Source organism: Schistocerca serialis, chromosome 1, assembly GCF_023864345.2.
Source record: "Schistocerca serialis cubense isolate TAMUIC-IGC-003099 chromosome 1, iqSchSeri2.2, whole genome shotgun sequence".
NCBI lineage: Eukaryota > Metazoa > Arthropoda > Insecta > Orthoptera > Acrididae > Schistocerca > Schistocerca serialis.
The window spans coordinates 553,641,793-553,658,134 of NC_064638.1; the positions used below are offsets into that span (position 1 = coordinate 553,641,793).

The 16,342-nt window shown below is 43.3% G+C and overlaps 1 protein-coding gene across 1 annotated transcript in view; it reads left to right on the plus strand.

Moving 5' to 3' along the window:
* LOC126475337 (uncharacterized) overlaps nt 1–16,342 on the plus strand; it is an 802,694-nt gene that overhangs the window by 760,808 nt on the left and 25,544 nt on the right. Inside the window, exon 8 of the mRNA XM_050103141.1 lies at nt 11,925–12,251. Within this exon, the coding sequence (XP_049959098.1) occupies nt 11,925–12,251 (327 nt within the window). The remainder of the gene's footprint in view (nt 1–11,924; nt 12,252–16,342) is intronic.

Here is a 16,342-nt window from a genome sequence, read left to right on the forward strand (position 1 = left end):
TCCTTCGACTGTCTTCAAATCTTGTGCCTGTTGAAACTACGAAATTCCAGGGGCTCATGCTCGATAGGAAACTTTCCTGGACCTCCCACGTGTCTTACCTTGCCGCCCCCCTCAGTGTCCTACATGTCCTCAGTGGTGTTTCTGAGAACCTAATCGAACCATCCTCCTTCGTTTGTACTGGTCCGCTGTCCGTTCAAAACTAGGCTATGGGTGTTTCGTTTATGCGTTTGCACGTCCGTTCCTCTTACTCATCTCAATACTATCCACCATCGTAGCATCCGTTTGGCGCCTTTTACACTAGCCCGGTTGAGAATCTATATGCAGAGGCTACCCAACTACCGCTGTCCTACCAACGTGATGTTCTCCTCAGCGGGTACGCATGCCTGGCCGCACATCCTATGCCCTCTTCTTCGATAATTCCTTTGATCGTCAGTATGGGGCGCGTCCCTCTTCTCTGTTACCTCCTGGAGCTCGCTTTCGGATCTTGCTCCAGCAGCTTAACTTCACTCTACCTGCCGCTTTCCCTTTCCCTTGGCTTCGTGCGGCGGCCCATGTTCGCCTTCATTCTCTTCCTAAGGATACTACTCCAGCCTCGCTTCATCACCGCAAGTTTCACGACCTTCGCGATAGTACCTTTGTGCAGACTGATAACTCTGACTGACCGCGATGACGAGTGAGCTTCCGTCATTGGCACTGACGATTTTTGCTATCGTCTTCCGGAATACTGCTCAGTATTTACAACAGAGCTCTTCGCCCTGTATCAGGCCATGCAGTGCATCCGGCGACACAGGCTTTTATTGAGTCATCTGCTCCGACCCTGTCAATGCCCTTCAGAGCCTCTTGTGTGCTGCACACTGTCCGTTCCTTTGTCCCTTGCTCACTCTTGATGGAGCCACTGTGGTGTTTATGTGGGTCCCTGGCCACGTCGGTCTGACGCTGCTGCTAAGGCTGTGTTCCTCGTCCCTCGCTCGCTGATTCTTACATCCCCTCTTATGTTCTGTGCGTTGCCGTCTGTCAGGAGGTGGTGTCGCTTTGGCGGCATCACTTGCCCTCCCTTCACAGGAACAAGCTCCGTGGGATTAAGCCTCTCCTAGCGGCTTGGACGACGTCTTCTCGGTCCTCTCGCTGTGAGGAAATCGTTTTGGCTAGGTTTCAGATTGGGCACTTTCTTTTTAGCCATCGCCTTTTGTTAAGTCGTGCTCCCCCATCATTTTGTGCTCGTTGCTCTCAACCACTGACGCTTCGCCATTTCTTGACGGAATGCCCTTTTTAACCACTTACGTTGTCGTTTATGTTTGCCGTCTGAGTTATTGGCCCTTTCAGCGAACGACTCGCTGGCTGTCGACCGCGTTTTATTTTTTATCCGTCGTAGCATTATGGCGAAGGACATTCAATCTTTAGTTCACGACCTCAGTTTCTCTGTTACGTATTTTATGGACCTTTCTCAAAGTCCCTGTTTTTAGCTGTCTTTACTTCCATCGATTGGGCTTAACGTGTAGTCGTTTTTAACTTTTTTTTTATATTCGTGTTATATGGATCTGACATGGGCGCGTATGACCCTAGTTGCTTTTGCGCCCCAAAACAAACCAAACCAAATAAACCGATCTTGTTATTTGTTGGTGAGCTTCATAAATTAGAATGTTGTGAGCCCCTCATAGGTTAGCTGCAGTAAAGGCGCGATAAACAGGCCACTGGGCAAGTACCGCCACAGTTAAAGGTATAACACTGCGTGTCGATTGTTGCCTGTTTCATACTCCTGCCACATTCGGCGACCAAACTTGTTGTGTGGTCAAACGTTGTTGGCTTTACTACGTGTGCAAATGCATTTCATGTCTGTTTTCTTCCACTCACTGCGTCGTATTAGAATAGCCTTATTAAATGTTCCTTGCTAGAAATAAGTGCCGCACTTGAAGCTAACCGTCTCTACAATGGGCATTCACGAATCCGTGTAACTCCAGTGTCAAAATTTATAGCGCGGCAGCTGATCGGTACGAGTCGCGCATACCTTTAGGTTCTCAGCACTAGAAAACAAACTTCCCCTACTCAAATCCTCTAACCTCGCAGTGACCACGCTACTTCATAGAGATGGGCCAAACGGTTATTTCGGAGTATCTGCTGTCGTGTTTTCTTTTTATACCATCTGCTTTAATAGTTACTTATAACAGTTACTTCTTCTAACGAATTCGCCTAGAGGAGGTACAGGGTGACACAGAAGAACGGGAATGTTTGAAATGAGTAGTGGCAGCCATAGGCAGGTGGCAGCACTGCGGGTTCGTGACAGCGCGTAAACAGTCCGCTATTTCAGTAATCATGGATCAGTGGAACGGTTAACAGCGTGCGTTAGCCATAAAAGTGTTTTATAAAAACAGTCATAGCTTGGTAGCGGTGCAGAGGGAATTTCGACGTTTTCATAATTTAGAACGTCATGATGTAGTTGCGTCGAAACGCGATAAAATGTTGGATTAATAACTTCGAAGAGACTGCATTTGCCATAAGGAAGAAACCAACAGGACGACCAAGAAGTGTGCGTTCTCCAGCGAACATCGATGTTGTATGCGCGTCTGTCTTACGGAGCCCAAGGCGTTCAGTTCCTAAGCAAGCAGCAGTGGTTGGAACGTCCAGGGAGTGTGTTCGCAGAATTCTTCATCTTCAGTTAAAATTTCATCCTTACAAATTACTATTGGTGCAACAATTGAAGGACAACGATTACCGGTTACGATTTAGGATGCTGTCAACAAATGATAACAATAATTAACAATGACTATGAATTTCTAAACAAATTTTTGATGTCAGATGAGGCAAATTTTCGTCTCACAGGCTATGTGAATAGACATGACTACCGTTACTGGGCAAACACAAATCCTAATGACGTTCATGAGCGCCCTTTACAAGCAAACAAGCAAGTAAAGTGACAGCATGGTGTGGTGTTTCATCACATGGAATTATCGGACCGTATTTTTGCGCAAATGAACAGGGAAACATCGTAACTGTCAGTGCCGATTGTTACGTGGAGATGTTACGAAATTTCGTTAGACCTGCATTGAACAAGTTTCCAAACGTTCAAGAAGCCTGGTTTCAACAGAACGGAGCGACATCAGACACTGCACGGCAATCAATGGTATATGTGCGAGAATTGTTCGTCAACTGTGTGCTCTCACGATTCGGTAACATTCCCTGGCCCCCTGGATCGCCGGATTTATCAGTTTCTGATTTTTTTCTTGTGGGGCTACCTCGGGAGCAAAGGCTACACTACTCGACCAAGAACTCCAAATGAGTTAAAACAGAGAATTTGTGATGCAATTCACAGCATCCCAGCTGAGATGTTGCAGCGGTTAATGAGGAATCTGATCAGCAGATTTCACGAATGTATTCGTACAGAAGGACGCCATCTAAAGGAAGTAATTTTTTAAAAAAAATGATAAATTCCATCAATGTTTCGTAAATGGCAAAGTTGTAAGGTTTCAATTAGGCCTACTATGAATGCAATTTCTTTCCATTATCACTTTTAGTTTTATTGGATTGTGGAAATGTTCCCGTTTTTCTGTCACTCTCTACAGGCAAATAACTACGTAAGTGGAATCCATCAATGAAGATCATTATAATTAAATTTGTGGATAATGCGACCTGGTTAGAATTTAGATTGAATCTTCTCATAACATTAGCTAATTAACTGTCCATTACATTTCAGCTTATTTTGGAACAGTTATTTGTGTTTATTGTTACATGTATATAGGTTACGCGGTCGCTATTACCTGTAATAATATCCCCTAACTCGCAGAGATAAAGAACTGCGAGCGAGAAGTAACCGCTACTCATTTATTGATGGTTATTTCCATAGTCCCACGAATTCCATATGGTCACGCTCAAATAATGCGAATGCATAGTAAGGTCTTCGGTAACTATTAAAACTGAAATGTTAAAGAAGTGCTTTTGCAAGTATGAACTAATGTGTGAGCTGAATATTTTAGGCAAAATTCCAAGCTTTATTTCTGGTGTTACTCACTTACTGCAATAAGTGTAGGGCCATGAAATACGATGCAAAAGTAAACATAACATGATAGGTTTGTTTACTGCCATGCAAGATATTTCATTTGAGAAAGTTGAAGGCATAGTAATACAGTTTTATGCGATAATTGAAATACTGCTCTAGTTCTGCAAAATTTCTTCAGTTATTGATAGTATCTTAATCTTTTAGGTCGAGAATAACGAATCGGATTTCTCCAAGCCTTCGGAGTTTAGTATTATTTATAACACGTTTTTAAAACTGACTAAAAAGTATAAAACAATAACTCCTATACCTTAAAATTTCTTGCGAATTTTAATAGGTTATGACTATAATTGTAAAAATAAAAAGAAAAACGTGGGGCAAATTTAATAGATAACTGATGCATGAATAGTTCGCCTAAGTGCAACAACAATTTTTATTTTATAGCATTGTAAATGGTATCAAGTGTTGCGTGATTTTTCTCAACGAGAGCTGCTCACTACGCTCCTTACTATAATATGCTGCATGTGCCCCACATTTTTCATTTTAATTTTACAAGCGTTGTCATAGTTATTGAAGATTCACAAGTGCGGATTTTCAGGACTATCAGTAAGAACATATTACATTAACAAGTCTTTTTATTTAAATATTTATTTTCTGTTTTTTAGTCTTGTGTGTATGAAATTTTTCATTAGATTTAAAACATTTTGATGACATTACAGCAGAGGCATTTACTAAATTACAGTTTAGTAGAATCAGACAGTATATTGAACATACACAATTTACCGCGAAAAGATTGAAGGTAAAATTCATAGCTATTCGAGGTCATACGGAGGTTTACCAGCAATCGTTCTTACTGCGAAACATTCGCGACTGGAACAGGAAAAGGGATAAATAGGGATAAATGGTAGTTGTACACAAACTACCCTGCGCCACCTCTAACCTATGTTGAAAATTTGAAGGCTGTTCCCATAGAAGTATGAAAATACTTGTTTAACTCTTGCAAATGGAAATGTCATAGTCTACTTCGACCAACTGCAGTCCACAACACGGTTATCAACTTCCACGTTACCTGTAATAGTAGCCGTAACTCGCAGAGATAAAGAACTGCGAGCGAGAAGAAACTGCTACTCATCTACTGATGGTTATTGAAATTGAGACTTGGATAGACAGGTGACGCACAGCGTGACAGTTATTTCCATGAGCTGTAGAATACCTTACAGATGGTCAGTCCCTGTGCTCTGCTCTCCTCTGCTCACTTATGGATGGTCGGCTCAGATGATGCGAATGCATAGTAATGTCTTCGGTAAACTGCCAGTATCATATGAGTGGTTATTGCAGTAACCGCTACATCTCAGTAACAGATATTTCTATCAGTCACGTTATTTTTTGCCATCTCTACTACTTCTTCCTCTGCCTCTGAGGTAAGCGAAATTCACCAATCAATTAAACATCTTAAAATACTGTTGCGTCTGTAAGTATTTTTGTTTGTCAACGAGAAGTTCTTAGCGTCAGTTGATGTTTTTAAATTGGGTTGTTAGTTGCTAGATGAATCTTCTTTCTAATATAAACTGAAGTTCCCTGCTCGCTTCTGTATTTATGCACAGGCTAAAGTGAAGAACAACTGTAGGGATATTGATCCGGTTTTTACGAATACATAACTGTTCACGAGAAAGGTTCGTGTATACAGCCGCCGGAACTGAAGACAGCAGCGAAGCGTGGGCAGAATCCGAGTCGGGCCTGGTGGTCCAGCGTGTGTCTGAAAACCGGAAGGTCGCGGAATGAATAGCAAGAAACGAAGCATGGTCCAGATCCCACGTTAAACTATGGCTCACCCTTTTCGCGTTGGATAACTGGCAAAAAAGATTCAAGCCGACGAACTGAACTTGTGGAGTCCAATTGAAAGACTTGCACCACACCAGAACTTTGGGCCGCAGGAAGTATTATTACTACCAAAATAATATATACAGGGTGGTCCATTGATCGTGACCGGGCCAAATATCTCACGAAATAAGCGTCAAACGAAAAGACTACAAGGAACGAAACTTGTCTAGTTTGAAGGGGGAAACCAGATGGCGCTGTGGTTAACCCGCTAGATGGCGCTGCCATAGGTCAAACGGATATCAACTGCGTTTTTTTTAAATAGGAACCCCCATTTTTTATTACATGTTCGTGTAGTACTTAAAGAAATATGAATGTTTTAGTTGGACTCCTTTCTTCGCTTTGTGATTGATGGCGCTGTAATAGTCACAATCGTATAAGTACGTGGTATCACGTAACATTCCGCCAGTGCGGACGGTATTTGCTTCGTGATATATTACCCGTGTTAAAGTGGACCGTTTACCAATTGCGGAAAAGGTCGATATCGTGTTGATGTGTGGCTATTGTGATCAAAATGCCCAACGGGTATCCTGGACGACGACATCCAAGTGTTTGACCTGTCAGCGCCATCTAGCGGACCAGCCAAAGCGCCATTTGGTTTCCCCCTTCAAGCTAGAAGAGTTTCGTTCTTTGTAGTTTTTTCGTTTGATGCTTATTTCGTGAGATAGTTGGCACGGTCACTATCAATGGACCACCCTGTATATATTACTCTACTGAGTGCCTTGTAAGGAAACTTCAGCTTACGCTGGGCAAGCCATGCGGCTATTCGTGCAAAGTTGGGACGGGTCGCTAGTAGTACTTGTAAAATGTTTCTGAGAACCGTGGGCCGCACGAACACTTCATTCGGACGCAGGTTGACGACCGCTGCTCTCGACGCAGACAGACGGGGGTCCACAAATTCCGTCCCAGGAGTGTGTGTTGTGGTCAGGAAGGACAGTCGGGCGCAATCTGCCACTAACGCTGCCAAAACCCACACAACAATGCCGTCGCTATAGAAAAACATAAGAAGACGGAGGAGGAGGAGGAGAAGGAGAAGATGATGATATTCATTGATATGTCGTCGTCGATGGTGACTGTACATGAGGTAGTCAGCCTCGGACAGCTTCTTGTTGTGTCCCTTCATCAGATTGTAGCAGGGTCATTTGTCGGCGCAATTTATCTCTGTGGCATGCCGTTTGGGCTTCACTTACGGACAACAAGCTTCGGGCCTTGAAACCTCTTCCCGCGGCTTGGACGTCCTCCTCACGCCCCTCTCGGCGGGAGGAGGTAGTTTTGGCCCGGTTACGAATTGGACACTGTCGGTTCAGCCATCGCCATCTGCTGACGGCTGCGCCGGCGCCGTTCTGCCCATGTGGGCACTTGCTGACGGTCCGCCACATTTTAACGTCCTGTCCGGATTTTACTACACTGCGTCTTGATCTTGGCCTGCCATGTACTCTCGATGCCATTTTAGCGGATGACCCAGGAGCAGCTGCTCGCGTTCTTCGTTTTATCAAATTGACCAACCTGTCTTAGGACATTTGATTATGCTGCTTTTTAATCCTATGCCTGTCGATCTTTAATCGTGTTTTCCCTTTTAGTTGCTGTTTTAAACTTGTGCCTCGCGGTGCATTCCTAACGTAGTCTGGGCGCTAATGACCGTTGAAGTTGTGCGCCCTAAAACCACAAAAAAAAAGAGGTAGTCGTAAAGTTTTAATTATCACCTCGAAAAAAATTAGCTGGATGACCAATGCTTTGCTTGTTTATGGTCCTGGTACAGATTCGAATCAACGAACCACAACACCGCAGCACGTTGCTGGAGGAGGTGGGCTGCACAGTTTTTGGTTTGGCCCCTGCAGTGATGTGCTACGGTACTTGCCCCGTGGATTTCAATATGTTAGCAGGAATGCGGACATCTCTACGCCTCGTATACCGTGCCACAACGACATTCTGTCGGTTAATCTCAAATTATTTCTTGCTTTCATTTCAGTCTATAAAATAATTGATTTTTTTGTTTAACGTTAGAACTTGGGGACAGTTGGTCAGGACGTAAATACATTCCGTGAACCGGTGACTGTTGGAAGACGGCGGTCGAGTGGCTTATCATGTGCAAAGTTAATAGAATGACGGGGGTGGAGCAGGAGGCCCAACTCTCTTCAAGTGGTATCAAATACGACCAAGTGTACCTTAAACTATAGTTCACATGAGAACAGGGTGCTGTGAATGTCGTTTAACAACCCTACTGCGGCGCAGCAATACTTTACCCTTTCACCTCGATTCAGCGACAGCAGAAAACGGCGTGCTGTGGGCGAGGGGCGGTACGCTGCTGCAGCTATAATGTTCTGACGCGTCCACGAAAATTTGCAAACTACGCGGTCAGGTGTTCTGATTATTAGAAAGCGGGAAACTTCCCTATTAGAATCCTGAATTCCCGGTGGATTTCAGTGTGTGAGGTGCATCCGTTCGATCTAGGTTTTAGCCAAAAATAGAAAACTGTGTTCGGTTTAATAGTATGGTGCGTGAGCCTTTATTATAGTAAAAGAGGTAGACATAATAATTTTTCATGGGATAGTTAGGGTGAATTTTTCTGCGAACAACTGATACGAATTTCGTCAGCATTCACCTGTCAAACCTCGCATTCCCTCGCGCCATGTTCCCATTGTCGCTGGCGCAAAGACGTGTCACTTCAATCGGTAAAATCGTTGACTCTTTAAAGAAATGTTAACGGAGTTTTTGGCAGTTGGATACGAATTCGATTTCTCGGAAAGCCGATTTCTTTCGATTTCATTTAATTCAAAACATGATCTACATATTTGTTTTACTTCCTGTCGCGGGATGCGGATTCTTGAGCTCTGGAATCTGGCAAAAACTGTTTTCAGACGACTTTATTCTATCTCGAGATATTGCAGGAAATTTACTAGGTGTCTTAAGACCCATAGCGACCGATAGACAACTTATTGACTCGTGATATCATAACAAGGTCAAGCAACCACCGTGTTTTTTTTTTTTTTTATGGAGATATGAGTAACTTCCGTACAAATGAAGTTTCATTTTAAGGCTGACTGTTTGGGAAAGTAATTTATTTGAAGTTAATACAAGTGAAATTTGATCGGTTGTTACATTTGTTAGTTTGCATTTGCCTAACAAGTATTTTGGCTTATAGTTACAATACCAGTAACCTCAATCATGGTTCTTTAAAGAATCGAACTCCCATGTATTAAATAGCTTTAAATCTTTGATTACGTTATAAATGGGTTTACTGTGTTAATTATTTAACGTTAAGCATGTGAAACCCGTACGGTTGAAGATGCGCATCCCAAATGGAAATCAAGTCCCAATGCTTCTTGACAGAACTTAGGGAAACGATGCGGGAGACCCGCGCCGCCGTACTAGGCAAGGTCCTAATGGAGGTGGTTTGCCGTTGCCTTCCTCCGACCGTAAAGGGGATAAACGATGATGAAGACGACACACAACACCCACTCAGTCATCTCGGGGCAGGTGAAAATACCTGACCCCTCGGGGAATCGAACGTGGGGCTCCGTGGTCGGAAAGCGAGAACGCTACCATGAGACCACGAGCGGTGGACATTCACCTAAAGACTAACGATAAAGTCAAACCAAAACCGCATGACTCTTTACTGAGTGATAAATTATTTCCCTTTAGTTATTTGGTGGGGGTGTGAGCAAGAAAGAGTTTCGAAAATGTCTGAATGATAAGGTCAGTTGAGAATCTGTAAGTGCTCTCATCCTGAATTACTCGGTGAATATAGTGTGAGTAATTTGCGCACAGTGAGTTACAGTGCCTCAAGTCAAACAGTTTCTAACTTTAATACTTTGTGTGTTGAACCTTTAATGCAAGATTGTCGCGTATTGTGTAGATTACGGCAGCATTTTACATTTTTTAAATTCGGTCAATAATTCTATGAAATGCTGTCATTTTGTTTACTATAGCCATATTATAAATTGTGTTGTACTTGAATGACACTTGAATTTCAGTAATTTATTTTGTAGGATTATATAGTAAACGTTAAATGCTGTGTTATTGACTTCCAGTTCTAAAATAGCTCTAAAATTGTATATTTGTGAAGTAGATATCACAAAAATTTTCCCCTTGTAGGAAACGTGCCACCGTTTGAAACAACGGTACTGTTGTTGCTGTTATCGTCTTCGTTTTCAGTCAGAAGATTGGTTTGGGGCAGTTCTCTACGCTACTATATCTTGGGCAAGCCTCAGCATCTCCGGAAAACTGTTGCAAGCTACATCAATTTGAACCTGTTTACTGTATACCTCCATTGGTCTCCCTCTACAGTTTTTACCCTCTAAATTTCCCTCTAGCACAAAATCCGTGATTCATCACGCCCCCAGGATGTATACTAACAACCGATATCTTCATACAGACAAGTTGTGCCCTAAATTCCTTTTTTCCACATTCGGATGAGTACGTCCTCATTAGTTACTCAACCTGCCAATCTATTTTTCAGCATTCCTGTGCAGCGCCACATTTCAAAAGTTTCTAGTCTCTTCTCTTCTTGCCCGAACTGCTTATTGCCCACTTTTCCCTTCGCTACAAGATTAAACTCCAGATAAATATCTTAAATAAATAAATGAAAAAGACCCATCACTGTAATTGATGTTAGATGTCAACAAATTCCTCTTTTTCAAAAAGGCGTTTCTTGCTATTGCCAGTCAGCATTTTATATCCTCTTTAGCTCGACGATCAGTTATTTTGATGCTCCGATAGCGAAACTCTTCTACACTTTCTCCCATTTCCTAATCTAATTCCATGAGCATCACTTGATTTACTCGTAACTGGACTACATTACACTATCATAGTTTTACTTCTGTTAATCGTATTACAACCTCTTTCCAATACACTATTCATTCAATACATGTGTGGCATAGCTTCAATCGTTGGGGGGCGATCTGAAAGTGATACTATTCTTGAAGAGTCATGTTTACCAAGATCACTAGTTATTCTTTTTATTACTACTATCGGCTTCAACAAAGCTACGCTGTCACCATCGGATCTTGTAACGCTATTAGATGTACATGCTTTTTACAGCACTGAAAGTCACATAATGATGTGCGTCAATCTGTAATGAAAAGTGACAGGGAAGACCAGCGTGTCACAAATAAAATACTACACAATTCAAAACATGCCTTGCTGTAATTGTATAATATTTTACTCGTGACATGCTGGTCTTCCCTGCCACTTTATACTACAAATTGACGCAACCTCACTATGAGACTTTCAGTGCTGTAAAAAGCATGTACATCTAATAATGTTACAAAATCCGATGATAACAGTGTAAATCTGCCGAACCCGGCAACTGTAATAAAAAGAATTACTAGCGATATTGGCAAACTTGACTCTTAAGGAATAATACTATCCACTCTACATCTACATGTACATACATACTCCGCAATCCACCATACTGTGCATGGTGGAGGGCACCTCGTACCACAACTAGCATCTTCTCTCCCTGATCCACTCCGAAACAGAACGAGGGAACAATGACTTCCTATGTGCCTCTGTACGAGCCCTAATCTCTCTTATCTTATCTTTGTGGTCTTTCCGCGAAATGTAAGTTGGCGGCAGTAAAATTGTACTGCAGTCAGCCTCAAATGCTGGTTCTCCAAATTTCCTCAGTAGCGATTCACGAAAAGAATGCCTCCTTTCCTCTAGAGACTCCCACCCGAGTTCCTGAAGCATTTCCGTAACACTAGCGTGATGATCAAACCTACCAGTAACAAATCTAGCAGCCCGCCTGTGAATTGCTTCTATGTCCTCCCCCAATCCGACCTGATAGGGACCCCAAACGCTCGAGCAGTACTCAAGAATAGAACGTATTAGTGTTTTATAAGCGGTCTCCTTTACAGATGAACCACACCTTCGCAAAATACTACCAATGAACCGAAGACGACTGTCATTACGACAGAACGTCAGTGTCAAAATTTTTATTTCTTGCCCTGAACGTTAAATCCTCCTCCAGATTTTTTTCTTTGGTATCCTAGGAGACTGTACATCCTAAATGGGTGTCTGGGGTCGAGAATGACGCCAGGTGTGCTCGTGTTTGCAGCGGAGAGCGAGTCGGAGGACTCCCCGGAGACGACCACGGACGGGGAGGCGCAGCGGCCGCCGGCGCCGCAGCCGCAGTGGTCGGCGTGGTCGGAGTGGAGCGACTGCCCGCCCGCCAGCGCGCCGTCGCGCTCGCAGAGCCGCAGCCGGCTGTGCCTGTCGGCGGCGGGCGCGCCTCTGGAGGACATCGAGCCCTGCCTGCTGGCCGGAGGCGGCGGAGACCTGGAGGCGCGCGACTGCCCGGGGGCGGGGCCCGAGGGCCGCGCCGTCATGGCCGCCAGCGTCTTCGAGGAGCCGGCCCCGCCGCCCGACGAGGTCGTCGTCATGGGTGAGCCCCCACGTTTGATAAGGGCACTGTTGTGGAGCCGGGCTAAGGCAAAAAAAAAAAAATGAGAAAACAGCAAATGATACTTTTGTCATGATCAGACATGTGAAATGATTTGGGTGAAGGTCATGGTTAAAGCAGGCTCAGACATGGTAATTGGATGTCTCTATAGGCCCCCTGGCTCAGCAGCTGTTGTGGCTGAGCACCTGAAGGATAATTTGGAAAATATTTCGAGTAGATTTCTCCACCATGTTATAGTTCTGAGTGGAGATTTTACTTTGCCGGATATAGACTGGGAGACTCAGACGTTCAGAACGGGTGGCAGGGACAAAGAATCCATCGAAATTTTTTAAAGTGCTTTATCTGAAAACTACCTTGAGCAGTTAAACAGAGAACCGACTCGTGGCGATAACATATTAGACCTTCTGGTGACAAACAGACCCGAACTATTTGAAAAAGTTAACGCAGAACATGGAATCGGCGATCATAAAGCGGTTACGGCATCGATGATTTCAGCCGTAAGTAGGAATATTAAAAAGGGTAGGAAGATTTTTCTGTTTAGAAAAAGTGACAAAAAGCAGTTTTCAGAGTACCTGTTGGCTCAACACAAAAGTTTTGTCTCGGGTACAGATAGTGTTGAGGATCAGTGGACAAAGTTCAAAACCGTCGTACATAATGCGTTAGATGAGTATGTGCCAAGCAAGTTTGTAAGAGATGGAAAAGAGCCACCGTGGTACAACAACCGAGTTAGAAAACTGCTGCGGAAGCAAAGGGAACTTCACAGCAAACATAAACATAGCCAAAGCCTTGCAGACAAACAAAAATTAAGCGAAGTGAAATGTAGTGTGAGGAGGGCTATGCGAGAGGCGTTCAATGAATTCGAAAGTAAAGTTCTATGTACTGACTTGGCAGAAAATCCTAAGAAATTTTGGTCTTATGTCAAAGCGGTAGGTGGATCAAAACAAAATATCCACACTCTCTGTGACCAAAATGGTACTGAAACAGAGGATGACAGACTAAAGGCCGAAATACTAAATGTCTTTTTCCAAAGTTGTTTCACAGAGGAAGATTGCACTGTAGTTCCTTCTCTAGATTGTCGCACAGATGACAAAATGGTAGATATCGAAATAGACGACAGAGGGATAGAGAAACAATTAAAATCGCTCAAAAGAGGAAAGGCCTCTGGACCTGATGGGATACCAGTTCGATTTTACACAGAATACGCGAAGGAACTTGCCCCTTCTTGCAGCGGTGTACCGTAGGTCTCTAGAAGGGCGTAGCGTTCCAAAGGATTGGAAAAGGGCACAGGTCATCCCCGTTTTCAAGAAGGGACGTCGAGCAGATGTGCAGAACTATAGACCTATATCTGTAACGTCGACCAGTTGTAGAATTTTGGAACACGTATTGTGTTAGAGTATAATGACATTTCTGGAGACTAGAAATCTACTCTGTAGGAATCAGCATGGGTTTCAATAAAGACGGTCATGTGAAACCCAGCTCGCGCTATTCGTCCACGAGACTCAGAGGGCCATAGACACGGGTTCGCAGGTAGATGCTGTGTTTCTTGACTTCCGCAAGGCATTCAATACAGTTCCCCACAGTCGTTTAATGAACGAAGTAAGAGCATATGGACTATCAGACCAATTGTGTGATTGGATTGAGGAGTTCCTAGATAACAGGACGCAGCATGTCATTCTCAATGGAGAGAAGTCTTCTGAAGTAAGAGTGATTTAGGTGTGCCGCAGGGGGGTGTCATAGGACCGTTGCTATTCACAATATACATAAATGACCTTGTGGATGACGTCGGAAGTTCACTGAGGCTTTTTGCGGATGATGCTGTGGTGTATCGAGAGGTTGTAACAATGGAAAATTGTACTGAAATGCAGGAGGATCTGCAGCGAATTGACGCATGGTGCAGGGAATGGCAATTGAATCTCAATGTAGACAAGTGTGATGTGCTGCGAATACACAGAAAGATAGATCCTTTATCATTTAGCTACAAAATAGCAGGTCAGCAACTGGAAGCAGTTAATTCCATAAATTATCTGGGAGTACGCATTAGGAGTGATTTAAAATGGAATGATCATATAATGTTGATCGTCGGTAAAGCAGATGCCAGACTGAGATTCACTGGAAGAATCCTAAGGAAATGCAATCTGAAAACAAAGGAAGTAGGTTACAGTACGCTTGTTCGCCCACTGCTTGAATACTGCTCAGCAGTGTGGGATCCGTACCAGATAGGGTTAATAGAAGATGTAGAGAAGATCCAACGGAGAGCAGCGCGCTTCGTTACAGGATCATTTAGTAATCGCGAAAGCGTTACGGAGATGATAGATAAACTCCAGTGGAAGACTCTGCAGGAGAGATGCTCAGTAGCTCGGTACGGGCTTTAGTCAAAGTTTCGAGAACATACCTTCACCGAAGAGTCAAGCAGTATATTGCTCCCTCCTACGTATATCTTGCGAGGAGACCAAGAGGATAAAATCAGAGAGATTAGAGCCCACACAGAGGCATACCGACAATCCTTCTTTCCACGAACAATACGAGACTTGAATAGAAGGGAGAACCGATAGAGGTACTCAAGGTACCCTCCGCCACACACCGTCAGGTGTCTTGCGGAGTATGGATGTGGATGTAGATGTAGATGTAGATGTAGATGTAGATGTAGACAGGCGAAATTCCATCAGTCTTCAAGAAGAATATAATAATTCCAATCCCAAAGAAAGTGTTGATAGATGTGAAAATTACCGAACCGTCAGTTTAATAAGTCACAGCTGCAAAATACTAATACGAATTCTTTACAGACGAATGGAAAAACTGGTAGAAGCTGACCTCGGGGAAGATCAGTTTGGATTCCGTAGAAATGTTGGAACACGTGAGGCAATACTGACCTTACGACTAATCTTAGAAGAAAGATTAAGGAAAGGCTAACCTACGTTCCTAGCATTTGTAGACTTAGAGAAAGCTTTTGACAATGTTGACTAGAATACTCTCTTTCAAATTCTGAAGGTGGCAGGGGTAAAATACAGGGAACGAAAGGCTATTTACAATTTGTACAGAAACCAGGTGGCAGTTAGAAGAGTCGAGGGGCATGAAAGGGAAGCAGTGGCTGGGAAGGGAGTGAGACAGGGCTGTAGCCTCTCCCCGATTTTATTCAATCTGTATATTGAGCAAGCAGTAAAGAAAAGAAAAAAAAAGAAAAAAAAATTGGAGTAGGTATTAAAATCCATGGAGAAGAAATAAAAACTTTGAAGTTCGCCGATGACATTGTAATTCTGTCAGACAGCAAAGGACTTGGAAGAGCAGTTGAACAGAATGGACAGTGTTTTGAGAGGAGGGTATAAGATGAACCTCAACAAAAGCAAAACGAGGATAATAGAATGTAGTCGAATTAAGTCGGGTGATGCTGAGGGAATTAGGTTAGGAGATGAGACACTTAAAGTAGTAAAGGAGTTTCGCTATTTGCGGAGCAAAATAAATGATGATGGTCGAAGTAGAGAGGATATAAAATGTAGACTGGCAGTGGCAAGGAAAGCATTTCTGAAGAAGAGAAATTTGTTAACATCGAGTATAGATTTAAGTGTCAGGAAATCGTTTCTGAAAGTATTTGTATGGGGTGTAGCCATGTATGGAAGTGAAACGTGGACGATAAATAGTTTAGACAAGAAGACAATAGGTTTTGAAATGTGGTGCTACAGAAGAATGTTGAAGATTAGATGGGTAGATCATATAACTAATGAGGAGGTATTGAATAGTAGTGGGGAGAAGAGGAGTTTGTGGCACAACTTGACTAGAAGAAGGGATCGGTTGGTAGGACATGTTCTGAGGCATCAAGGGATCACCAATTTAGTACTGGAGGGCAGCGTGAAGGGTAAAAATCGTAGAGAGAGACCAAGAGATGAATACACTAAGCAGATTCAGAAGGATGTAGGCTGCAGGAGGTACTGGGAGATGAAGAAGCTTGCACAGGATAGAGTAGCATGGAGAGCTGCATCAAACCAGTCTCAGGACTGAAGACCACAACAACAACTACTTTTGTCAAAGTTATTCAAAAGTTCTGCGCAAGTCGACTAGCTTTAAACGTTGGAAAAAAA